Here is a 27,878-nt window from a genome sequence, read left to right on the forward strand (position 1 = left end):
CTTTATTGAACCAACTAATACTGAAAGCGATGTCTCAGCGCGATATTATTTTTTATTAAATGAAATCATAATGTTGTGTGCTCAGTGCATGCTTAATCATCATCATTCCTTTATTATGACGACTATTTTAATGTCAGTTCAGCCATCAATTCCATGTTAGTTTACGAATATCAATATTATGCTTGGACATTCGCCCACAACATTCACTCCAAAGATACCAATATTACTTACTCTGTGCCCAAAGAGAATAGGTACAAATACTACGTATTATTCATGTGATTCACCCAAGATTCACCAATTACCTATTCACCCGAATAGCGAGACCACAGAGTACATTATTATAACTGACGAATAATAAAATGTATATTTTAATAAGATATTTTACTGCGTATATAATACACAGTTGTTTTCGTTTTTCGCAAGATTCCGCACTGTGAAGAAGAACACTGTGTGAAGTGTAATAAAGCTATATAAAGTTATTTGGCTGCAACAGGTTATTCTCAATAATTCGACTGTATTTTGGGTTTCTTAACTGGCACTTTTGGCCTAGGTTTACCGATTTTAACTTTTTTTTTTCCTAAGTCATTATAGCTTAGAGTATATATACTATCTATAGAGTGCGAACAACCAAGTGGGAACAGTAGGCACAGGTGGGAACAACACGACGCTCCCGCCGCGAGCGCTCGCAGTCGTGGTTGAGTGCTCACGAAGTGCGTTGCTCTGGATTTTTTTTATATTTACGAATAAACATGGTGAAATGTGCAGTTCTATCTTGCAAAAACGATACTAGAAAATACACAAAATTGAAATCCACTATCACATTTCATCAGTAAGTCGATTGTTATACTTATTTTTATGAAAATAAATCTAGCATCGCGGGGGTGAAGGGTAGGTGGGAGGCGGACACGCGCAGGCTCGCTCGCGCGCCTCACTGCCGTCACGTGATCGTAGTGATGTGACCTGACCAACGCTGTACTCGATATAAAGTTTACTAGAAGAACTATATTTTAACAAATTATTTATTTAACTTTAAAATTAAAACTCTTTTAAAAATGTATATTATAAATAAATTTGTGGTGTGTTTTGTATGATACACTTTCTAATATTATGAATGCGAATGTAATATAGTGTAAATGTAAAGTATGTAATGTTACGATATATTTTCTGAACCGCTAAATTGATTTTGAAGATTTTGATAGTAGAATGGATAAAATTAAATAAAAAAATTATTAATATTATTTATTATATTATCATTTTAAATTATTGATTATTCCTTAATATTTTTTACCATTTTTAAAACATTATTATTATTGTTTGATTTATTATTAAAGAAATAGCACTAAACCCGATCTTTTATTTTATTAACTTTATTATTTAAAAAGTACTCACGTTTTTCTGATATTCCAATTAAACATATTTTTTTAAAGTACTTATAATTAATACAAGAAAATTTCTTATATAATATTTAATATTCAAATGGAATAAACAAACTTTATTCAGTTGGTAAACAAATAAAAAAATTACATATTTATACTTTATTCATATATTTTTCCTTTAATAACTTATTGAACATAAAATTTACTTATGATACATATTTATTTACATAAATTATCGATAGTTCAACACGCAATTGATACCTACCCATCCCTATTTGTCACACACACATCTATATAGTATCTATAGCTCATCTGCCTACGATCCGCACTAGGCAATTTGTGCAATACACTCGCTCTATACTATTGTAATATATACTCTAAGCATTATAGTATTGCAAGTTTTCTGTTTCTAAAAAAAAACAATTGAATGATTGTAATGACAATTGACATTGACATTTCCATATTTTGCTAAAGTTGTTGGTAAAAGTCATTTCCGATTTCATTATTTCTTGCTCTGTGATTATTTCCTAAAAATTACACCGTTAATAATAAAAAAAAACTTACTATTACAATTTATTTAGTTTGCAATTCACTTTATATTTGCTAGGCCTATTATTTGTCTCTCAAAGCTCATCTTTCGTGATACATTTTTTAGTTAAGTAATTTGAATCATGATGGGAGACGTTGATAAATGGATCGAGATTGCTAAAAGGTGTAAATATCTACCAGAAGACGATTTAAGAGAACTATGCAACATAGTTTGTGATCTACTACTTGAAGAGCCGAATGTTCAACCAGTACAGACACCTGTAACTGTATGTGGTGATATACATGGACAGGTAAGTTCTAAAATATTTAAGAAGCAAAATATCCTCCTACTTTTTTGTTGTTCTAAATCTATTTTCATATGCGTTTTATTTTTATTAGTCCTGCTAAAATGAATCACTAGTTAAATACATACTTTTTGATCAAAAATAGTGGATAATCTAATTAATTATGAAAATTCATTGCGGTCTGTTTCTACTTTGCAATTTGTAAAACCAGAAAAATTTTCCTTTTTTTTTCAAATGTAGTTCTATTATTCTTTCCTATAACTTAATATTTTCTCTTACAGTTTTATGATCTAGAAGAATTATTTAACATTGGTGGGCAAGTGCCTGAAACACAGTATATATTTATGGGTGATTATGTAGACAGAGGGTACTACAGCCTGGAAACACTCACTCTTTTAATGGCATTAAAAGCTAGGTATCCCGACAGGTGAGATGTGCCATGTTTCGAGTCCTATAAAGTATTATTAATAAATTCAGAAATTCATTAAAAATTTAAGAATCAAATGACACCAATGGGAGTCTTATAAGAAAAAAAATGCTTCTTTTTCTTTTACCTGTCTTTTATAAATTATATTCCTTATGCAATTATGTTAGGGGTTCATTAAGGCTTGCATCTGCATCTCTAATTAATATCAAGACAATGAAACAATGTTGATATCATCTACTTATAGTTATCCCTGATTTATTATTGGTTTTTTAGGATAATTTTACTCAGAGGGAATCATGAAACATGTCAAATAACCAAGGTGTATGGATTCTATGATGAATGTCTCACTAAATATGGCAATGCAAATGCTTGGCGGGACTGTTGTCGTGTATTTGATCTGCTCACTGTTGCAGCAGTAAGTTGTTTCTTAAGTAATTCGAGTATAACATAAATTTCATCATGGATCTATGGTAAATAATTGGCTGCGGCGTTTAACTGTATACCTATTGTCTTATATAATTTTGGGAAAGTAAATTGTTTTTAGATTTATTAAAATTTTTGTCAGTTGATGTCTTAACTTACCTTTAATAGATTATTAATATGAAGAATGATATCTAAATAAAGCTAACAAAACTCAGTGGTTTCACTAGCATAAAGCTTAATAATACTTGTGATTATATTTCTTTTACTTGTTCATCCCAAGCATAGAGCAAGCAGCTACTGTAACAGACTTGTAAGAGAATTTTTGAGCTAATTCCTCTAAAAGTAATATTTTTTTGCACATCAATTGTTGTATTTGCATTTCCTTTTTTTAGTTAATTGATGAAACAATTCTTTGCGTGCATGGAGGTCTGTCTCCAGAGATATCAATGCTAGATCAGATACGCTGCATTGACAGAAATCAACAAATTCCACACAAAGGTGCATTTTGTGATTTACTATGGTCAGATCCAACTGATGATGAAGATGTTCAGAAGTGGTAAATATATGTTATATATTATTCAATAACTAAGATTCCTACAGTCTCTTTCAATCTATCTAGCAATGTCATTTTAAACCACATCCAAGTATGCATCCTACTCATAAGAGTAAATAGAAACTGCAAGAAATATTCAATGGTATGTTATCTAAAGAAGGTAGGTATAAAATAAATAAATAAATAATAAAGGTACCTTGCAGTTGACATTACAAATACTAAATATACAGCAAGAAGTTAATGCATAAAAAATAAACTACAGAATATAACTAATTAAAAGAAATTATCAACAGGGCAATAAGTCCTCGTGGAGCTGGTTGGCTGTTTGGTAGAATGGTGACAGAGCTGTTTATGGAATATAATGAACTTAACCTAATATGCAGAGCACATCAACTTGTGAATGATGGTATGTAATTTTTTTTTTCTTTCATAAGATCTCAAATTTCAAAATAGATATACAGGGTGGCCCGTTTACAGTGGTCCAAAAATTTTTTTCAGGTTGAGAGCATCATGAGTAATCATTTAAAACAAACTTTAGTTAAGCGAAAACTTATGGTTTAGAAATTATGATTTTTTTTAAATAATCCGGAGTTTCAATGTTTTTGACACAAAACTACTCTGTTATGAAAACTACTGGACCTCATCATCATCATCATCATCAGCCCATATACGTTCCCACTGCTGGGACACGGGCCTCCTATGAGGGTACAGGCCATAATCCACCACGCTGGCCAAGTAAATTAATTTTTCAATTTATCTACTGGACCTAATTGAATGAAATTTGGTATAGGTATAGCGCAATAACCTACCTATCGCGCTATAGGCTCATCTTGTGTAAATAATTACACTGCATTTTTTTATTTTAACTTTTTCTGTAGTTTTTTGAATTTCTCGGCAAAATGTCGATTTTTCGAAAAAATCCTGTGAAAAAAAAATGTACCACCAAGGTTTTGCTGGTACTGCTGAAAACTTCCTTAACATAAGGTTATTCTTTACACAAAAAATCATAGTTGTCCTTCGATTGTAACATCTTCAAAAACAATGTCATGTGCATTAACACATGAAAATCGAAAAATTACGAAATTTACCATAATTCAATTTTAATCATTTGGAACAATAAAACAACATAAATATTAATTAACATATTGTATAACAGCCATTAAAGAAAGCCGGCAGCCATTTAATAGGCTGCGAAGAAATTTCTTACGCAGATGCAGATTATGTTTAGCGAAAGGCGGACGGCATTTCAGAACTTTTGAAAAAATAAACAATATGTTAATTAATATTTATGTTGTTTTATTGATTCTCCAGACCTTTTATTAAGATTTAAACCTTAAAACTAAATAACAAAAAAAAAACTCAATAAATTGACATTAGATGCAGATGCAGCATGCAGATTGATTGCAGCCAAAACATTACTGATATAACAAACGACAATGAAAACCCGGATAATTCTAAGTGGACTGAAATTCAAAATCGCAAGAGACAAAGAAATAGTCCCGAAGCAGATAGAAGCCAAAAACAGTCTAAAATCAGCACATACTGGCTAAGCCAGCCGACACCCACACACAATTCCTTCTCTATGCTCGTAACGATGAAGATAAAGAGGACCATCAACCCCAGCCAACAGAAAGGATACCAAAACCTCCACCTATATTCATCGACAAAGTGAATAATATCCGTCCCCTAATAAAATTGCTGGACGAAACCGTGAAAGATCTTTTTGAAATTAAAGTATTACCCAAGGATCAGGTAAAAATTCAACCAGCAACAACAGACGCGTACAGGATCATTGTCAATGAACTAGATGCTAAGGGCACAGAATATTTTACTTACAAACCCAAACAAGAACGGAACTTTAAAGTCATACTTAAGAACATACATCCATCGACTGATACTGATGATATTAAAGAAGCATTGGCAAAGCTGGGGCACATCACCACTAATATCTGGAATATCAAACAAGCACTGACCAAAACCCCGTTGCATATGTTTGTGGTCGAACTCCAACCAAGCTCAAATAATAAAGATATTTATAAAATTAAAAACCTGCTATATTGCCGCGTAAAGTTTGAACCACCAAAACCAAAACGGACTATACCTCAGTGTGCCAATTGTCTTGATTACGGACACACAAAAGCCTATTGTCGTCGTTGTCCAAGATGCATTAAATGCGCCGGAAATCATGCATCGTCCACATGTGCGCGTAAAGATCGATCGGATGACGTCAAATGCGCTTTATGCGATGGAAATCACCCTGCGAACTATAAAGGCTGCTCTGTCTTCAAGGAGCTTCAGAAAAAGAAATACCCTGCTCTTCGAGTCAGAGTTCCTCAACAAGATCTGAACATTCCTACTTCTAATCAAGTCCAACATCCAATTCAGCCATATGCTGACGTCGTTCGCAACGGTCTAAATAAGAAACCACATAACCAAAGGCCTTACCAACCCCAGCATGTAACAGTTGCAACTCACGCTCCTCCGATACAGGATCCTAATCTGGCTAATACTCAAATCCAACAAACTGAAAAGTCCAACGTAACCAATAATGACATTAAAGAACTCTTGGATATGCTTAAACAAATGATGCAACAATTGAACAACATGACAAGCCTTTTGCTAAGTGTAATATCCGACTGGCGATCGCAAACGACAAATCAAGGCAGTTGCGAGGATTTTATTCAGGCGGGAGGCAGGCGGCCCACCGTGCCCCCCCGCAACTAAGTATATTTAAACCCATAATCCTCGGCTTGTGGAATGCAAATGGGCTGTCAAATCATACTCAAGAACTAGTATATTTTTTGCAAACTCATCAAATTGATTTTATGCTTATTTCTGAAACGCATTTTACCGTCAAATCCCACTTCCAAGTGCCAAGGTACAAATTGTATCACACGAACCACCCTGATGGCGGAGCTCATGCAGGTTCTGCAATACTGGTCAGGGATAGTGTCAAACACTATGTCCACAATCCAATAAGCACTAACGAAATTCAAGCCACTACCATCTCTATTGAGAGTGCAAGTGGCCCAATACTGGTCTCAGCGCTTTACATACCCCCAAAGCACAACCTAAAAGCTGAACAATATATGTCATTCTTTAATCAACTCGGCAATAGATTCATTGCAGCGGGGGACTATAACGCCAAACATACTGACTGGGGCGCAAGAACAACTACTACGAAGGGTCGTGAACTAAAGAAAGCTGTCGAGCAACTTAACCTATGCGTTACATCTACTGGAAAACCGACATATTGGCCTTCCGATCCAAAGAAGAATCCTGACCTGGTCGATTTTTTCGTAACGAAAGGTCTTCCTATCTCTTCCCTACATTGCAAATCTACATACGACCTATCGTCTGATCACACACCTGTCATAGCCATACTGTATAATGAGCCTGTGGAAGTAACAAAACCTTGCAGGATTCATTCTCGTAGAACTAACTGGGAATACTTTCGAGAAATTATAGTCAGCACAATAGATAAACACATAAACTTGAAATCAGATGACGATATGCCTGGAAAGCTACGCCCAAACACAGAGATATTAAGATCATACCCATGTATCCACAAATAGCAACCGAATTAATACTTAAAAAGAGACAGGCAAGAAAACAGTGGCATACCTCTAGACATCCAGAAGATAAGAAAAAATTTAACAAACTAGCGAAGAAAGTTAAGAACACTCTAGAAGACATTAGGAACATAGAAATAGAGAATCGCTTGCACAGCTTAGATGCCACCTCTGCAACAGATTACTCTTTGTGGAAGACAACTAAATCTTTAAAAAGCCCAATATCTTTCCAATCACCACTTCGACGGGATGATGGCACGTGGGCCAAAAGTGACGCTGAAAAATCAATCTTGTTTGCTCAGCACCTTTCGCGAGTGTTCACGCCGAACTCTGCTGACGGCTCTAGTAAGATACCTGAAGTAACAGAAGCTCTATCGACACCGCATCAGCTTTCACCTCCCATAAAAAAGTTCACGGCAAGTGAAGTTCGCTCCACAATCAAGAATCTTAGCTTAAACAAAGCTCCTGGTTATGACTTAATAACAACTAAAGCCATGAAGGAACTTCCTTCCGTAGCCATTGCCTTACTAACTGCTATATATAACGCTATACTGCGAAGAGAATACATACCTCCTCAGTGGAAAGTGGCTGAAATCATACTTATTCCCAAACCAGGAAAGGCTCCAGAAAACGTGTCCTCCTACCGCCCCATAAGTCTACTACCCGTTGCCTCAAAGATCTTGGAAATTCTCATTCTGAAACGTCTGACTCCACTGCTAGCCAAATCTGATTTAATACCGACCCATCAATTTGGCTTCCGCAAAGGTCATGGCACGATTGAACAAGTCCATCGTTTGGTCGAGATGATTAATAACGCATTCGAACACAAAAAATATTGTTCAGCAGCATTTTTGGACATTTCGCAGGCATTCGATCGTGTATGGCATGAGGGTCTTCTTTATAAAATATTCCAAGCTTTACCTATAAACTACTACCTAATCATAAAGTCATATCTTCAACAACGACACTTCTATGTTAAGCATGGAGACGACAGAACAAATCTCTACGAAATTAAGGCTGGTGTTCCACAGGGCAGCGTAATGGGTCCTGTATTATATCTAATATATACTTATGACTTACCGACTAAAGAAAATGTCCTCGTTGGAACATTTGCTGACGATACTGCTCTCATCGCAATGCATGAGGATCCTGTATCTGCCTCGGAAATGTTACAGCAAAGCTTAAATGATGTCTCAGTTTGGCTTAAAGACTGGAGAATAAAAGCCAACGAAACGAAGTCGGTGCAAGTGACATTTACCCTTAGACGCGATACTTGTCCACCCGTTCAACTTAACGGAATAACAATTCCTCAGTCAGAAGATGTGCGTTACTTGGGTATATACTTGGACAGACGTCTTACATGGAAGAAACATATATTCACAAAAAGGAAAGCTCTTAGTGTACAGTTTCGCAAATTGTACTGGCTCTTGGCACGTAACTCTGGCCTTTCACTGAACAACAAACTTCTTTTATACAAGTCTATCCTCAAACCAATTTGGTCATATGGAGTTGAACTTTGGGGCACCGCAGCTCACTCTAATCTGGAAATTATACAACGTTTCCAGTCAAAAATACTTCGTATCATATCTGGGGCCCCGTGGTTCATTAGCAATTGCCATCTTCACCGTGACTTGTTTATTCCAACTGTTAGAGAGGAAATTCTCAAGAAACTTAAGACATATAAAAGCCGTATAAAAAATCATCCCAACGTACTTGTCTGGAACATGATGGAGCCCACTCGCACTTTTAAGCGCATAAAACGGAGAGCTCCTCAAGACCTCCTTCCACCGTAGAATCAGACTCACCTTGATCATAGAAAATATTATATGGAGATGCCACTGGGCGTTTGCCATGCATGCCAACATTAAAACTTTTAACCACCCGCTTAATGCTTAATAAGGCAGATTGCAGGTTTAGAGGAGATTAAAAAAAAAAAAAAAAAAAAATTGACATTAGAATAAAGTAAAGTTATCTTGGCTAGCGGGTTTAAATTTTATTTCATTCATTTTAACTTTTATTGCCATGTGAATACTGATTTGTAACGACTTTAATGGCAATAAATGGTTCTTTAATCAAAAATTAGCCGTTCCAAATGATTAAAATTGAATTATGGTAAATTTCGTAATTTTTCGATTTTCATGTGTTAATGCACATGACATTGTTTTTGAAGATGTTACAATCGAAGGACAACTATGATTTTTTGTGTAAAGAATAACCTTATGTTAAGGAAGTTTTTAGCAGTACCAGCAAAACGTTGGTGGTACATTTTTTTTTCACAGGATTTTTTCGAAAAATCGACATTTTGCCGAGAAATTCAAAAAACTTCAGAAAAAGTTAAAATAAAAAAATGCAGTGTAATTATTTACACAAGATGAGCCTATAGCGCGATAGGTAGGTTATTGCGCTATACCTACACCAAATTTCATTCAATTAGGTCCAGTAGTTTTCATAACAGAGTAGTTTTGTGTCAAAAACATTGAAACTCCGGATTATTAAAAAAAAAATTCATAATTTCTAAACTAAAGTTTGTTTTAAATGATTACTCATGATGCTCTCAACCTGAAAAAAAATTTTGGACCACTGTAAACGGGCCACCCTGTATTAAACTAGGTACTAGTAGTTGTATAGTCTTTTTCATTTAATATATAATGTAGACATTCAGTTTTTTGTATACTTTCGTATATATCATAATGTTTATCATTCAATGTGTTTTTTTTAGGTTACAAGTATATGTTCGACAAAAAATTAGTCACAGTTTGGTCAGCACCTAATTATTGCTACAGATGTGGTAATGTAGCATCTATTATGGAATTCAAGACTGTGAATGATTGGAATGCAAAAATATTTCAAGCAGTACCCAATAGTGAAAGAGAAGTCCCTCCACAACACACTACCCCATACTTTTTGTAAATTTAAGTGCAATTTGTGTACATAAGTATTCCATGTTTGTAATTCTATACAATAAACTGTTAATCTATAATAATGTGACTTTTTTTAAATAATTTCTGTGTAATATTAACTGTCACAAAGAGCATACTATGTATAATAACTTTTTGTAAAAAATACCCATTTATTATATTCATTTTATATTTGATAATGTATTATGTATTGTATACATTTCAATAAAAGTTTTAGATGCAATGAAGGGTACAATAAAACACTAGTTTGCATTTATAAAATATTTTATTTTTTGGCTACAGAATGATGAGACAGCCAACATGAACTGGAGTTGTGACACTTACAAATATCTCTGATGGTAATGTGTTTATGAATTATACAATACTATGACTACAAAGATTTACTCCCTGTTATAATCGAAAGTATAATCAAAATAGGCTTGATCGAAACTCTGTACTCTAACATAACCGTCTTCACCACCAGAAGCATAACTTCTACCATCAGGGTGGAATGCCAAACTGTTGATAGGACCAAAGTGACCCTTTACACGTCCAAACTCTTCTTCAAACACGAGATGGAAGAAACGCGCATCGAATTTACCCTGTCGTGTAGATGTAGTTGTCACTTCCATAGCATCCTGTCCTCCACCAAGAACAACATGATCCAGAATGGGACTGAGAGCTGCAGAGTTTACAGGACGCTCTGTTTTATATTCCTTCAGTAATTCCAAAGAGCTTGTGTCAAACAATTTCGCCGTTTGATCTTTTGATGCTGTGATGAACATTGTACCATCGCGCGATAATTGCATGTCGTTTATTTGACGGGAGTGCTCCTTGATTGAGTGAATTTTCTTTCCAGTCTAAAAATAACATTTGTAGATTAAGATACAGATTTATTAAGTAATAACAACAGAGATAAAGTTAAAAAATTGTTTTTAGAAGACTATAGCAATATGCTATATTTTTACATGTGGTTGGTGGTTTTACATAATTTTGATTAAATACACTCTATATAAAATATTTTTTTTGAAACTATTTGAATGAGTAGATATTGAAATAAATAAAATCCTGTTTTTTCTTGCTTCAATAAATCTCAATTAAAAAGACTACATCACAGGTTTATGCATTATACTGCATTTTCATTTCAAAATATTTGTACATAATATATTATGAATACCACAAATTAATTTATTAACAACCACATACCCTCAAGTCCCATTGGATAAGGTCTCCAGCTTCATGACCAGTAATGATTGTCTCATCGAGGGAACCCCAAATCATTGATGTAACTTTTGAGTCGGTAATTTCCCACTTAAGAATAGGGGAAGCAGATGAGATGGAGTCATCTACTGTTCTTGTGTCAATAATAAACACCTAAAAATTCATGAATAACATTGGCACAGGATTCATATTAACAGAGGGAAAGTTTAATAATAAAATCTGTGCATGAAAATATTGTATCAGAATATATAATAATGGTAAGTACAAGTATGATTGGAAGTTTCTTATTCAGTTGATTTCAACACACAAAATATCATTACACAATATAAAACCAAGTCACTTCTTGTTGTATATTGAAGGTTATTAAGTTTTAACCAAAGCGGGCTAAGCCGCTGGGCGCACTGCTATTCATAAATAATATTGAAAGGATTTTCCAATAGTTTACCTCACAAGGGTGTCCCATAGCTTTATCTGTTGTATAAGCAGCTTGGTAGGCACTAAAGCTGAAATTACATGTCCTCACAGAAGAATTTGTCTTTATTGTTGCAATATTCTTGCCTGTTTCTAAGTCCCATAATCTGAAATCAAAGTATTTGTATTTGGTAACAATAAGAAAATCATGCTTGTTTTCATGGAAACACGCATGATTTTCTTCAACTTATTGATAAAAGTAAAATTTAATATTATGGGTGTGTACCCATAATATTTTACTTTAAATAATTAACAAAAGACCGTTCTGGTGCTCCAAGCATAGCAAGTCAAGGGGACTACTGAAAACTGGTGCCTCTCCAATGTATTTTTTTTAATTTGTAAATTTTTATTGTGATTAAATGTATTTTCTTTCTTTCTTTCAAATATACCTGCAAGAACTGTCACCACCGCCTGTTATAAGATGTATACTTTGCCAATCAACGTCAAGGCACCACACTACACCACCATGACCATTGAATGTGCCCAAGCGTTCACCATTGAGTGACCACCACACATTTGGCTTGGCATCTTTCGCTGCAGAAAACAGTAAGTCTCCTTCACGGTTGTATTTGATCTGTGTTATAGCACGCTCGTGCCCTTGCAACATTAAGGGTTTCTGAAAAAAGAATTGACTCATTAATTATACACCGCACCGAATATGTTTATACGAACAGTTATATCTTAAAAATGATGCAATACAGCTAGAGTTTATAATACAATATTTGAAATAACATAATCAATTACCATTTTGAAGTATTTTGTAAAACAAATTTATTTTATTGAAAAATATACTATCGTAACATGTGGCGGTAGGTAAGCCAAAATGACTTTGACATTGTCAGTTATACGGAATAGTGAATACCACAGGTGAATAATTACCGAATGAGGATGACAATCCAAGAGAAAGTATTATTTATGGTATTAAATTATCTGTGCTATTATCATCAAAGGAATGGTTATTATTTGGTTAGTAAAATCGTAAAAAAAATATGAACTGATAAATAAATAAATAAATAAATAAATAAAAAAAATGATAATTGTATTAAATGCTGTAATTGTTAATATCTTCGTAAAAATCGTCTCTGCACAGACTAATAATAATATACTACGTATGTCTCTGTCACAAAATGCAATATTAATAAAAGTGACATCTTCCGGTCTCTTGCGGTAAACGCTGTCGGCTGTATATTCACCAAAAAATTATATTCATAATTAATACGATTCGCGCACACTAGATGGTGTTGATATACATAAAATAATTTTAAATACTAGTTGTATGAATTTTATGGAAAGCCGATGATTGATTGATTTTAAATAATAGTACCTAAGTATCATTATTTTCAAGCAGAGTATATATACAAAAAAAATATATCTTTGTACGTCTCTATCAGATTCAGTCGCGATCCGCGGGGGGGCATCACAGGGTCATGACCTCCACCCAAAATAAAGTCTCATCTACGGCCTCAATATTGTTACAAACGTCCATTCCATCGAGACCACAATACCCATATGATGCTATCCTCCTGTGATCTGCCAAAGATAGATATTTATTTTGGTTGTCCCACTCAACGGTAAACCTGAAATTTCGTCAAGTACCGTCAAAGGCTCTCCTTTTCGGGATTACTACCTAAAAGCTTGTTATGTTGACTGTAAATCACCACACGAGCCGAGCGAGCGAAACGAGCGTGCTTTGGCAGCAGCTGGCAAGCCGCAAGTGTAAGCATCCACTTTTTATATGAATTTAAAAACGGCTTCACCTGGCCGACCGATTTATCTTAAACTTAACAAATTATAAGTACGAGCCCTAACCTTCCTCCGAAACGGATTTTAGTAAGTCTCGAGGAAGGGTTTAGTATGTATATATAATTTATTAGGTTTTAGATACAGTGACCGCCTCCTTGGCATGCTTTTAACGCATGAGCGTAGAAGGGCGTAGGTCATAGAGCGTAGAAGAGCGTAGGCGTAGCGTCCTGGGTTCGATTCCCGGTTATACTAAGAATATAAAAAATCTTGGTCTGGCAGGACACAGAAGGCTGATCTTGACTTGTTCGCAAAGAAGATTGAGCAGTGAAATAGATGCATAATGCATCTGCCCCGAACCCTACTAGACGACTAGAGGACATGGGAATTCACTATAGACAAAGCGAGTGAAGCCGCGGGCGGAAGGCTATTAGTTAATAAGCAACAAAAAGAAAACAAACAAATATTTCACATACATTTTATTTTCTTAAGTTATTAACCATTGATTTCCAAGAGTACAACTAAAAAACAAATTAAAGTACAAACACGTTTTGCATTTCTAACTAAACACAACTGTAGGTAACTTCTCTTGGCAAACCAGTACACGATTCTTTGACTTAACATTACCCGGCGCACCACTCGAACGAGACATGAAAATCCAAATACAGACATCAAAATCAATAGTACCTACTAACAGTCAAATCTTAACTTGGTCGAATTTTAACAACAGCCTTTTCCATCGAGAAACATTACAGCAATCAGCAACTAATGTGATTTGCTACAGTAAACATAGAAACCCTAAGGTATTTTAATACTTAAAAATACACTATTTCTGAAGCAATAAGTCTTGAAATTGAGCGAGCCCAACTATAAAACACGTGAACAGCACACTCAACCATTGAAATCTTATGATAATGATGTTTTAACTTCGGTTGTACACAAAATTGTTATGTGAGGCACTTTATGTGAGACTGCGTGGTAATCATACCGTGGCGATTCTAAATATTATGTAAATACTTAATTGTGTTGTTCGTTTAGAAGTCTTTGTTGTAAGTATGAAATAAATAAATAACATGAAGCGCACGTGTTTGTCCAAACGTAACGAACGAACGCTGTTAATTTATAATAAAACTTGGGGTATAACTTGAAGTAAGTAATAAATGTATATATATAAAGATATATATATGTATATATATTTGCCCTTTGAGTTCAAAAACTCATCTATGACACGTAATTACATACAACAAACACTCGTCAACATTTCCAAATATATATTCTCTTATTATGGTTTTACAATCGTCATGTTACTATTTTAATACAACGTCTAATGTACACAGTTTTAACCCTCCTTTTACCGAAATACATACATACATGAAATGCTATTTTATACACAACAAACTTACTCTACAATGTGAAAATATTGTTTTCGCATTTATTAGATGCAAATATTCAACGTCTATCAGGTTTTATAGAAAGTGTGAAATGCATATTTTTTTTATTGATTTTAACTTATAAATATATTAACACCATACACTTACGAATTAAGATTAATTAATTTATATCAGTCAAATTATTTTCGCGATAGTATCTAGGCAATTACTGACTTCTGTATAATATGTATTCGAATATAAGAAGTTAGGCTGAAATTATTATACCAGCGGTGTATAGTATAACAATAATTATTGTTAGATTCCTAAAATAATAATATCATGTAAACATTTAAGTTGAATCGCTGTACATTAAAATATGTAATTGTGAAAGCCTGAAATTATACGGTTCGGTGTTAGGACCACTTCAAAAGATTACGGCAGATTCAGAAAGCAGAAATAAGAATTTACTACACATATCTGTATCTAGTTAAAAATTTTATCGCGGATGCTTAAAATGTAGTCACACAAGGTGTTTATTCCTAAAAGATCATTAATTTAGAAGAGCAACGTAAAGCAGAAAATTACTGTACAAATGGTACTTTATGTACTAAAAAGTATAGCCTCGCTAGGCTTTAGTCTCCTATTCTAATTAGGTACTCGCCAGTAATGCGCCAATTTCATCGTTACTCACTAATACTATCCTTTGTACAACGCCAATAACATTCTTACATTCTATTTATCCTTTGATACTTCGCCATTATTAGTTTGCACTAATATTAAACTATTTTACTAACAAAATAAGTGTCATTATACTTACAATATCATAAACAAAGAAGAAAAGCGATGAACGAATCGCAGTTATTCTAGTTCTTCATTGATTACACGTTAAAAATCTATAAAGGCATCTTTACCTCAGACTTTAGATTCAACACCGTCGTGTTGATGGTGTTTTATAAACTAATTATTTAAGATTAAGTTATTACATTAAATGAATAATAAATATGCGTAGATAATCCGAATAATTATTATAAAAGCCTTTTTGCAATGGACAAAATTTTAAGCACCATACATATATGAAGGACAATTAATACGTATGATAATAAAAACCATATTATATAACATTCAAAAAGGCCAAAAAATCGCAATGAAAGCGGTAAATGAGGGTGATTTCGATATTTCGTCGCTGTTTCCCTATCACATATACGTAATAATCGCGAATAATATTTATAATTATAAAAAAAAAACAACAACATGACTTTAGGCATAAAATGGCAGTATTGTAACTGGTTGTTTTTCATAATTTATGTACAAAAGTATCTCCTAATACTTAACTAATGGTAACACGATGAGGAACGGACGCGTGTCGCTCATTCAGGTAACAGAATTTTCTAATTAAATATTTATAGTAACAACATTATACCTAACTTATAAAAAATTTCATTACGAATGAATGTACATTGTAAGTATATAATATTATTTGTATTTCCCAATATGATGCATGCATTAGTTGGATATTTTTTAAAGGTGTGACAGAGGTATTATGATGAAATTTCGGATGAAAAAATAAGTGAAGATGCGTATTGTTACATGGTTTTAAAATAATGTAGAAGAAATTTGTGAAAATGATAATGTCATGAAAGTCTATACGTATGTGATGAATAGAGCCGAAGTCTGCATTTGAAAGTTTGATCAAGGGATGTTAACGCGTAAAATTTTAACCTAGAACCTAAGTCCTTATAACGAACTTTTTGGTTTTATAATTACTTAATTTTTAAATTGGCGTACATCGCCGATACTTATTCTAATGGTAACTGTTCACCGTTGCTGGAACGTTTATTACAATTTAAATATTAAAGTTAATAAAAAAGATTAATAACGGCACATAATTTTAAAAACAAGAGGCAGTGATCATTGACAGTGTCAGTTTAGACGTCAGTTTTTACTTAGAATTAATTTTCAGGCACAATAGTGACCCGCGAGTCCAAACATATTTTTTACTGCGATAGCTAAGTCAAGAGACAAATATCAATTATTACTCAATGAGCTGCCGGGTTTTGTTCTCAAATAATATTGAAGACCTTAATTTTAAAAGATTGTAATTTGTTTCGTACAAGTCACTAGTGTACCCATTTTATATTAATCAGTAACTAAACTATCGATACCATGATTGTTATGACTAACGTGTGATATATTTTACATCCCTAAATATAGTTATGTACTTATCAGGTGATTTTCATAATTATAATGTATCACGACAATGATTATGTAAGGTGAACGTGAATAATACGATGATACGATAAAATAAATAATGAATGATGTTATAAGTTAATTAGAGTTAATTGTGAATGTTTAGTTATGATAAAAATACTACGATTAATTAACACTCAGTTATCAAAGCTGGTAAAGCTTTAGTATTATTAATTAGGAGTTTAAATTTAACAAACCACGCAGTCTGTATAATCTTTCGAGATAAAAATGTTTAGTTATTATGTATAAACGGTTCATATCATAAATTTGTATGAAAATTATTTCAATGTTGCTTTTTATCCATGCAGACTAAAGATTTCTATTCTTCCGAAATATTAATAAACAATTTCGTGAAACACAATGAGATACTGAGCACAAATTGCAATTGAACACATCAAAGGAAGCGATTACATTGTGTAATACGAAAGTCATGCAAACGACTACATTAAAAACAATGTTTTTACGAAATAATTTTACGAATACACAGATATAAAAACGGCGAATAAAGTACATAAAAAGTTTACAATTTGAAAAATTTACTGAAGTTATAAGCTATTTAGAAATATATGGGATGGGATAAAGTCAATTTTTACAATTTTATGCGAGATGTTGGCAGTCAAATGCAGGAATTGTGACTACCAAATTCAGGTGCGTTTCGCACTATCTTGCTATATAAGTTAGGATTAAACAGTAGAATTGTATACAAGCAGTCTTGGTAAACACTGAGAATAGGTACTTAGTTCTACTTACGAATTAGTCATACAAAATTAAATTAAATTTTTCAATAATACACACCCAGTAAAAATAATTCTACTGGTAAAACTCTAGACGATATAAAATGCAAACTAAAACAGCAATATTTCATTTACAAGAAACAACTTTCTAAAAACAACGACTTATCATCTAACACCTATTATAAAAATTACACTATTTACAGAAATAATATATTATGCGGTTCTCCGATTGACAAATTTAAATAGCAACATAATTATATATATTTAATCTATGTAACACTAAGTAGTATACACTACCACGTATAAAACACGCATTCAAGTCCCTGGTACCTAAAATAACTATTAATCATAAATCAGTCTGTCAATTGGGACGTTATAATTCCTGTTCTAAACAATATACCAAAACACACATCGACTCAGCATTACTTATAACGTACCGCACTCTGTTCGCACTATAATCACATTAAAATAGAATTCTTTGCGAAATCAATCGTCCAGATGTTTGCAACGGCTCGCGCGCTGACTATCGTGATAGGCGGGATACAATCGTCGAGGACTTATTGTCGACACCCGAGGCGTAGGAACAACAGCAACAGCGAGCGTTTGTGCTAACCGGTGGTGAACACAGGGTGGTGCGCGTCGGCCGCGGATTCACAAGAGGAGGGCGCGGCCGCGCGAGCGAGGAGTCTGCCGCTCGTACATCGAGAACTACAAACCCTGCTCGGCCATATACTATCTGATCTCAGCGGAGTTCAGTACGAACGGCACATAGAACATTTTGCTCTCCAACAGCAGGTTGGCCGCCGCTTGGATCTGGAACAGAATAATGTATAACGTTAAATTTTTTAAAGATAATTTAACTTTGATGGAAAAAATTGAAACATGTATCATCTCACATCACAATATTATTGAGTTTGGTAGAAATAATTTACCTCTGGTATCCGAGCGAACAATTCCTGTAGTCTCCCAGGATGATGCGGTGCAGTGTGTTCTAAGTAGCTCCGAAGAACTTGTACGTACCGATCTTGAATACCTTCCAACTCTACCTCTGTTACAAAGAAAAATATTTATTTTAATGGGTGTAAAACAAGTATAACAAGGTAGGAGGGCGCGCTATCAGGATCTAAATAAAGATCCTACTCGCCTCTAGATGGCGCTCTAAGACAACGGACCAATGCCATCAAGCGTGCGGTGCGGCGGTGACGTCACTCGCTCAGTAGGTCACTCCGATAGCGGGGCAACGACCGCGGCTAGCCGTTGACCTCCGCGCAAGCGAGCTCGCGTCCTCACTTGCTATTGCCGTCTCTCTCACTCGCGCGCGCTTTTCCCAGATATTATACCTACGTGTTACGTTACGTCTAATTTTCTGGTTTTAATTTATACGACTTTTCGGTCGCAGTATTTGCGTTTTGTGCTAAATATTTTGTGATAAGTACTTTTATCAAAATTTTGCACTCAATTAATGTTAAAAATATGCCAACTTTGCCCTTGAAACTAGTATGAGTACTTATAGAATGTTTTGCAAAATTTTCATAATTTTGCAAAACATTTTCAATTTTCATAATTTTGGTTTTGATCGATATCCAGTGGAATGAGTTAAGTTCGTAATTACGTATCAAACTCGTTTATCGAGTAGTGTGAACTAGTGATGCAACGAATACTACTTTTACGAATACGAATACGAATACGAATATCAAATCTACTATTCGGCGAATACGAATACGAATATTTCGCCTTGGTAATAAAAGACTTATTTATTTTATGAATGTTTACTCTTCTAATAATTAAAATTTACAATAGGCAAATTTTTATTTAAAAAACATAAAATTCGTAGATTTTCTGGTTTAGGCGATTTTTTTTTTCAGTCTGGATGTTTCCAGCCGTTGAAAAAAGTCTTTCCGAAGCAACTGTAAATGGCTTCAGTGAAAAATATTTTTGGGCGAGTTTTTCTGACTTGAAAAATGGACATTTTCTCGCCAAAAGTCCAGTGGATCAGCAGTCTCTGCACACGTCATATTTTTACGCGCGATTTTTAAATCTGTAGTAAATAGAGTTTTTAAATATTCGTATATTCGCCGAATACGAATATTCGGTAAATGTCTACTATTCGGCGAATACGAATATTCGTATTCGTATTCGTTGCATCACTAGTGTGAACGTTACGCAAGAGCGCGGGACTCGAGCTAGCGCGGCTAATCTGCTTTTTTTACCGCCAGCGCTCAGCAAAAGAGAAAGTTCCCTTCCGCATCTCGCTTTTCGTAGAGAGTGAAATGCTGTCCCGTTCAACTGACGTAACTTAGCTATTATACGCATTGTGCTGTTGCGTTCTTCGTTACGGTGATAAATCTTTACAGTATGGTTATTTATGCTGCCCTTTATAACAAATACGACCATTGTTGTTTTTTTACTTGTACTTGTATGACCTTTTAAACTTTCCCGAAAGTTTAAAAGATCATGCAAGAGAACAAAAGTTAAAAATAATTTAATTTGACCAAAAACATCTAATTTTCTTTAAGGAAAACGTAGCAATAATGAATTACGTATATGAAACGTTTTATAAAAGTAACATTTCTTTCTAAGATAATGGTATAAAAGTAAAAGTTTAAATCGCTCAACATATACAAAATATTGTGTGCTCAGCTATACACCCACACTAGCACAGAGAGGTTGCGCAAGCGCTTTCCATTTCACCAGAGTCGTTGTACATAATATGAATGTTACGGTACAATTGAATGAATGAGAAATCATATATCGAATAACAAGTTTCATAGTTACTTAAAAAGTATGTACATATTTGAAATGAACTATGCTTTATTTTAAACGCGCGTTTCACAAGTAAAATATATTGTGTGCGGTGAAAATAAATTTCAAACATAACAAGCCAGTAGTGACCTAGTTACAGCCGCGATAATGCAGGATGTCACAGTTTCATTGCGTTGGGAATATGCGAATACTTATCGAAAAGCTATTTTCCATTTCATGTTCTAATAATTTTACATATAGACAGGATGTTTATGATTTGTTTTTAACTTATATGAATGTTGAATGCGTTGAGAGATTTATACGTACGTTTTTGTTTTGCTCGCATTTAATAGTGTAAGGATAATTAAGTTAGGTATTTGCTCGTATTTACTATTTATCCTTATTGTGAGTACCTGTACTACGACGACCCTTTACTACTTTTTTATGAAAATATAAACAGTTAAATAATTTGAAACAAATAAAATTGATTTTATCGTGTATTTATATAACGAGACATGATTGAATGTAATAAAATAATTTAATACAGTGCATAATAAGACACCTAATGGTTTTCGGCGTCAACTCTCTGCAAGTAGGTTACTTGTGCCATAAATCATAATCATCTTAACGAGTAATGTTCACGTCGTATCTCAGCCATCAAAATAACCAATTGAAAGTTATTCAGGAAAATTCAATAAGTATAATTTCCTTCGTTGTTAATAGTTATAGTAAATATATAAAAAAACGCAGTAAAAATATGTTAAGCTTAGCATTTTACGTATATGCAACGATAATAAAGTAATTAAATGAAGATGTTTCGTAATTTTATATGAATAATGGCAAACAAAGAGCAAACCAAACTATGCAGAGAATTAAAATAAATAAATAATATAAATTTTAAAATGAAACGTCAAATCGTTTCGAGCGCTACAAAAAGTATGCGTTGAGTATATAAACACGCGCTATAAAGTACGTATTGAGTGCTTGTTAAACGAGTAGTAATGAGTCAACGTCACATAGGATGCCTAGATCGTAACTGACCTACATTAACTGTGGGGCGATGCACCCCTGACTCGTCTATATGTGGATTACTACCGCGTCCGTACTGCCATATACTTGCATATATATATTTAAATCAATTACGCAGCTCTTAGCATACATACGTAAAATTTCGTCAAACAATTTTTACAATGACGCATCTGACGTCAGAGGCATGAATAAAGGAATACATTAAAATGAATAATTATTGTTTCATTTTATAATACTTGTACACTTGTATTGTTTACATAGGGAGACATGTGTTTATGCTATTCAAAGTAAACAATGAATTATTTTGAATATGTAATGTTCTCGCTTTATCAATACGGAAATATTTTGTTTATATTTGATCAACCCAAATAAGTGCTTTATTGGTCTAATTGGTGAAAGGTTATCTGTTCTTAATTAGCACATTTGCAAACGAACTTAAAATGAAAATAATTATCGTATACACTACTTTCATCACTGAAGTTCATAACAAGAATGAAAGTACCGAATGACTCAACCACTTAAACAAATTTTCGTTTGCTAAAGGAGAAATTTTCACATACTTTTCTATTGCATACTGTAATAACTTTAATAATTTATTTTGAATAAAAATAGTTACAATTACATAAATTACTTACCCTGATTTAACAGTATGTAGACTTTCAGGCAGACATATTCTTCCATCTGCAGATGAATACGCCTAAACACACACGTGATCTGAGTCATTTTCTCGACCACCAAGCCCACGTCTAACCGGAGCTGTTCCAACGTGATGGGTCGTCCCATTAGTGATGTTAAGCAGTTTTGTAATGTCCTAAGATTTGCGTTAACCTGAAAATAATAATATAATATTAACGACGGCTCTATTTATATACCAAATTGTGTTTATTTGAACGTAATACTTCATTTTCTCGAAATACTCTAGTAATAAGGATCATCGCATAAACTTTAAATGTTAAGATACTAACATTAATGAGATTGTAATAAAAATGTTTGTCATCATACGTATATCTTTTGTAAAAACTCATAGAATTGAAATGAAGATTTTCTCATTTGTTACAATAAACAAAAAGAATAGAGCTTGATTTGCAGTTCACGTAATTGTAACACATAAGCGAGAAGGAAATGCACTAGACAATGAAACAGTTTTTGTGTAACTACCTCGATTACCGATGCACTTTATGTAATACATGCAACATTCATTTTTCTTCGTTTAATTGAGTTTTTGTTACTCTACTTTGATTTGTGTACGATATTTACACATAAGACAGACAGAATAATTGGTTGATTTTGAATGGTTTATCGTAGAAACGCGTAGTCTCGTTGCTTCAATAGATCGGGTTATGCATCACGAGCATTGGAGTGCAGTTTGAGACGACTTTCTATCGCTTATGCAACGATGCAGATCACGTAACTGCGCTCGCGCATATGGCGGAAGTGTAAAGCGAATGTGACCGCTCGATTACCACTCAAGTGAGGCTAGTCATTAGGATTGCTATAAAATATCGAACTCTATCGACAATCCTATATAAGGAAGTGTTTTGAAAGTGCTTACTCTATATTTCATAACAATTACGGTAACAGGATAGTTTTTATATTAATTGTACAATACGTATTACTAACCTCTTGCATAAAATCATGTTCATGATCTGAAGACGGTGGAGCATGAGCCAGTTTTCCATGCATCGCTTGATATGCTGCAGTTGTCAATACTGATATCTCATGCCATTTTTCCATCAACAGCTTTGAATGTATTTCCATAGGTATTTCCATTATGAACGGTAACTTCTTTGTCCACGCCACCATTTTGTGGACAATCGAGTCGCCAATTTTACATAATTTATCACCTATTTCTGATGTGTCATGAAGGAGATCAGGTAAATGACGCACGGTTGCAATATCTTCCATAGCGTCACAGTCGATCAGCGCTCTGATCATGTGCAGTGCTCTATCAAGCGGTATCGCCCTATCTCTTGACGATGATACAGCACTTTCCAGTCTTGCTCTCAGATGAACCACCTAAAAGTAGAGTTATTGGGTGAATAATAACTAATTGCATTAATGTTTCAATTAGAATGCTGTTTCGATTTGGAGCGACTTACCTCGCTAGGGTTCGTTAAAGCAGTCTTAAGTATGGTCCCGTTTACGAGATTCGGTGGGAGGGGCGGTAAAGGGTCCTTAGGTTTTTCAGGAGGCGATGCTCTACTTGTTGTTGTCGCTGCCTTCGCATTTGCCTTCTTATGCTTTCTATACTTTACTTTATATAGATTATATACGGCGCCACTATTTCGGCCTCCTGGCATACGATCTTCTCTCACAGCTGTTAAAGAAAAAAAATATGAGTAAATAGTTGTATATACATTATTTGAAAGAAAAATACCGGACGAATTGATAACCTCCTCCTTTTTTTTTGAAGTCGGTTAAAAAATAAAGACTGAATTTATATAAATTTACCTTGTAATACCATTCCTTGTTCTATGCATTTTTTAAATCGACAATATTGACATCTATTTCTTTGCGCTTTTGTTATTTCACAGCCACCATCCGCTACACAAGTATAGACTCGTCGATTTTGAACTGTCCTCTTAAAGAATCCTTTACAGCCTTCACAAGTAATGATACCATAATGGAGACCTGTTGCTTTGTCCTCACAAATCATGCAGATCATTGGTTGTTCATCCTCATCGCGTTCTGTTTCAGGGGCGTAAGTCCGGAGTTCAGGCCGAGTTGCTATCGAACTGGCGCTTGGAACACCTGATACTCCTCCCGCTGCAGCACTAAGGTTTAATGCATGCATTTGTTGGTGTGCGGGTAGTTGAGACACGTCGCCGGCCCATAACAGCTCCATGTTTAGTCGTGGTCCTTGCGTTCGCCTCAATTCACCCAGATTTAATAATAACCGAGCTGCAGATTCTTCACTACACGTATTGGGATCAGAAGCAGGCGGTGTCGGTGTATGCGATGCACTAGCAGCTGGTTCGCCGGTGGAAGTAGGTGCAGGTAATGTCCAGAACATCGTTCGAACTCCGCCTGATTCGCCCATAATAACAGCTGGCGCTCCTCTCCATTGGGTCGAACTTCTTGGCCCTGATTTTGGTTCTAGCGGTTGTGGTGGGAAGTGACCTCCAATTAGTTCAGGTTTAACTCCATTAATGCATGCTGCTGGAGGCCAATGGTTCGGTGAAAGAGACGAGTGGGGACTAGGAGGTGGTGGTGCCAGGCTGCGAGGCCTGTACGGCTGGGGTGGATCTGGCGGTGGTGCTTCTAATTTTACCGAAGAAAATTGAGAGGAGGGAGAGGAATCATGTTTTCCAGCAGAAGAGGTTTCTAGTTTGATGGCAGCAGGCGCTCCTTCAAACTTGATGACTGAATTAGGAGGCGCCGACCGGATAACGGTTGGATGGCAAGCCGGTGAAGGCGAGGGCGAGCCGCCGCCGTCGAACACGGGCGGCGGGTGCGGCGGCGTGCTGCAGCCGGCCTCTGCCATGCGCGGCGATGGTGGGCCCGGGTCGGGCGACGACGTGCTGGTATCGGCTGCCGATTCGCCTGTGAACATACGGGAAACAATTAACAATAAACCTAGAAACGCGCGAAAGAAAACGGGAATAGTCTTAAAGAAATGATAAATAGAAACTAGGTGAAATGTCAACGACCGCGCAGCGTAGTCGCAGTTTAGAAGGTGCGGGGCGAGACGCAGGGACGCGACACTGCACTTCCCGCCGCCGACTAGATTAGCCGGTTGCGTCACGATGTGAGTGTTGCGGCCCCGACTACATAGAAAACTAATCTAATGAAGACAATCTCATTGGTAAAAGCACTTGTACGTACCGGCGTCCATTAAATATATACCTTCGATATATCGGTAAATCCACCAGATGTTACATAGTAAACAATTTAATGGGTTTATATAACAATGCGGAATACGGAAAGTATTGAAAATATATTGTAAATCTAGGAAGCGTGGCCGCACGTTGCAGTCAGCGAGCGCGAGATGCGGCGTGGAGCGCGAAGAGAAAGTGAAAGCAGCGCGGGCGCAGATGCGGTGCGCGGCCCGGAAGCTTAGCGTTCGCGCGCGATTGTGCTCACAAAGGGCGCTACGTGAACTATATATTTCATGTTACCTATACCTAACACGTATATACAATTAAGAATATCCATTTTTTTATGAATTAATAATATTTCGTATTGAATTATTTACATTTTATAAATTATTGCTTTAATGAAATAGAAAAGTGTAATTAAATTTTATTCCATTCCTTCCAAACCAAAATAAAAAGACCAAATTAAACCCGTAAAAGCATACAAATGAAAAGCTAAATTACCGATATAAGGGCACTTATAACTTTACCGACTTTTTACTACTAAATCCATTGGCGTCGATTACCCTTAACATTTACATTGCAGGCACTCGCATTAAACTGAACACAAACCGCGATCGCGCGTGCGAAAATTGTTTTGTTTACGCGTGGAAAAGTCACGAAGAAAGTTTTCCAGCGCCGACTACGGGCGTCGGGCGCGCGCAGTGAGCCCGACCTACCGCAAGAGCGGCAGCGCTCGCTCCCCGCACGCTTCCCGGTCCCCTCCAGCCACTATTAGGTCACTCAGACGGCCGTGCGTGCGAAGTGCAACCGCACAATGACTAGTGCAACGCGTGTACCGCTCTCGCTTCGAGGACGATCTCTATTTCACTCAGCGTCCTTTGCCACATCATTGGTGGGGACCGATCTTTCTAGCCGCGTGATGCAATTGGTTCTAAGGTCCTAGGTAGGTGCATAGATAAATGTGAGTTTCATATTACAGTTATTATATTGGTAAACATAATAAACATTGCCAACTGTTGGTACTGCTGCCTATTTAGAGCTTACAATTTGATGGTGCAACTGAAGTTCGGTCATTTGGTTTGGCAATCCTATATATTGTAGGATTTTAGACATTATGTGTAGATTTGCACAGTATTTGATTTATTAATTCATAATTACTTGTACAATATACAAATGCATTAGGAAAATGGCAATTACGGTAGAATGGGGTAAACCCAGGAAAAGCATTATCAAAGAATGATATTTGCAAACTATAAAGCCTGAATGTAAATTAATTTGATGAACAATACACATAAAATTAATTTACATTCAGCTTCAAAATCTAAAATCCCAGTTCATCATAATAAGTATATTATGTAAAATTATTCACATAACTATACCGCTAGTTGTGTGCTAAACATTTTCGTACAAGTCATTATCAACTATTCTCGGAATAAAACACGAAGCACGGAAGCGTCAAAAACAATAGGAATTGCGTAATATAGTCTGGTTGAAAGATATTTTTTCGATCGTTGCAAACGAAGGTCGCACGCGGTCACCGACCGAGAGAAAGTAGGTCATTCCTACCCCATACACCTCCCCTAAGAGCTCCACGTGTCGCTGCGCCGCGGCCGGCTCGCCCCTTCAGCCCTTGTCTATTAATAACATCGTTTCATTACATAATCTTACGACCCTTTTTCTTTCATGATTTATTTTTATCTTACTACCGATCAATAACTTTACAGAATTTATTCAAACTGAAAAAATAAAAATAGGAAGCTATTAATAAAGTATCGAGTCTTAAGTAACAACTTTTAATGTCAAGCTCAAGATAAAAAACGAAAACAATCGAGTGGTCAGTGAGGCGTGGACTCACAGAGTCATTTACACGTAAAAGTAGATCCCGCTTATCTCTAGTGAATGCACACAAGTGCATGAATATCGCACGCAAGGGGTGCGTCACGGCACGAGCGCGACGCGACTCGCGAGCTCCGGGCCCGGGCGTCATACGACGTCACACCCCCGACGCGCGATCTACGTCTCGATCAACGTCACATCGCTATCTAGATTCATGCAAATCTATAAATAATTAGTCTAATCTATTTTTTACACATTTCATTACCGACGAAATCCAGATCGAGAAATCCTCGAGTTTAAGATCCGCAGTCCATTCATCTTGTCAGCTCGATTATTAACGCCTCGAGCAAAATGTTACGTTGTATGACAATGAATACATCTTTCTCTCTTGTATTATTCATGAGGTCACAATGGCCACAATTACAGCACGATCGTTTAGTGCTTTCTCCTCGTCATCATTTATATTTAATTTCTTTGCCGATAACTTGAAGTGTAATTACGTAACGGTGCTTTGAACCTTATAATTCAAAAATAGTTTGGAAAATCCAAAAGTGCACGCCTCATAATCTCATCCTTTACAATAAAATTG

General features: G+C 35.3%; 3 protein-coding genes across 4 annotated transcripts in view; 1 reads left to right on the forward strand and 2 right to left on the reverse strand.

Moving 5' to 3' along the window:
* Positions 1-1,844: 1,844 nt before the first annotated feature.
* On the forward strand, positions 1,845-10,164 carry LOC123701392 (serine/threonine-protein phosphatase 6 catalytic subunit). Its single transcript, XM_045648846.1, has 6 exons — positions 1,845-2,215; positions 2,491-2,636; positions 2,910-3,051; positions 3,452-3,615; positions 3,906-4,018; positions 9,904-10,164. The coding sequence occupies exons 1-6, from the start codon at positions 2,048-2,050 to the stop codon at positions 10,092-10,094; spliced, it is 924 nt and encodes a 307-aa protein (XP_045504802.1). The 5' UTR covers positions 1,845-2,047; the 3' UTR covers positions 10,095-10,164.
* Positions 10,165-10,348: 184 nt separating this feature from the next.
* On the reverse strand, positions 10,349-12,613 carry LOC123701384 (eukaryotic translation initiation factor 3 subunit I). The gene is made up of 5 exons (XM_045648837.1): positions 12,518-12,613; positions 12,163-12,389; positions 11,748-11,880; positions 11,288-11,455; positions 10,349-10,941 (listed from the first exon to the last, which is right to left on the reverse strand). The coding sequence occupies exons 1-5, from the start codon at positions 12,518-12,520 to the stop codon at positions 10,483-10,485; spliced, it is 990 nt and encodes a 329-aa protein (XP_045504793.1). The 5' UTR covers positions 12,521-12,613; the 3' UTR covers positions 10,349-10,482.
* A 1,364-nt stretch (positions 12,614-13,977) lies between these two features.
* Positions 13,978-27,878, reverse strand: part of LOC123701398 (hormone receptor 4) — a 35,451-nt gene continuing 21,550 nt past the window's right edge. For both annotated transcript variants that reach the window (XM_045648858.1, XM_045648866.1), the window contains 6 exons: positions 24,087-25,178; positions 23,735-23,952; positions 23,256-23,651; positions 22,271-22,463; positions 18,797-18,912; positions 13,978-18,677 (listed from right to left, as the gene is read on the reverse strand). In XM_045648858.1, coding sequence (XP_045504814.1) covers positions 18,597-18,677; positions 18,797-18,912; positions 22,271-22,463; positions 23,256-23,651; positions 23,735-23,952; positions 24,087-25,178 — 2,096 coding nt within the window. In that variant the 3' untranslated portion in view covers positions 13,978-18,596. The remainder of the gene's footprint in view (positions 18,678-18,796; positions 18,913-22,270; positions 22,464-23,255; positions 23,652-23,734; positions 23,953-24,086; positions 25,179-27,878) is intronic.

Source organism: Colias croceus, chromosome 2 (genome assembly GCF_905220415.1).
Source record: "Colias croceus chromosome 2, ilColCroc2.1".
NCBI classification, from domain to species: Eukaryota; Metazoa; Arthropoda; class Insecta; order Lepidoptera; family Pieridae; genus Colias; species Colias croceus.

Coding starts and splice junctions, on each gene's coding strand:
- LOC123701384 (XM_045648837.1), bottom strand. Junction 11,456..11,747: donor CTATGGGACACCCTTGTGAG/GTAAACTATTGG, acceptor ATGAATTTTTAG/GTGTTTATTATTGACACAAG. Junction 10,942..11,287: donor TTATCCAATGGGACTTGAGG/GTATGTGGTTGT, acceptor TGTTATTTTTAG/ACTGGAAAGAAAATTCACTC.
- LOC123701392 (XM_045648846.1), top strand. CDS start 2,048: ATGATGGGAGACGTTGATAAATGGATCGAGATTGCTAAAAGGTGTAAA. Junction 3,052..3,451: donor ATCTGCTCACTGTTGCAGCA/GTAAGTTGTTTC, acceptor TCCTTTTTTTAG/TTAATTGATGAAACAATTCT. Junction 4,019..9,903: donor ACATCAACTTGTGAATGATG/GTATGTAATTTT, acceptor TGTTTTTTTTAG/GTTACAAGTATATGTTCGAC.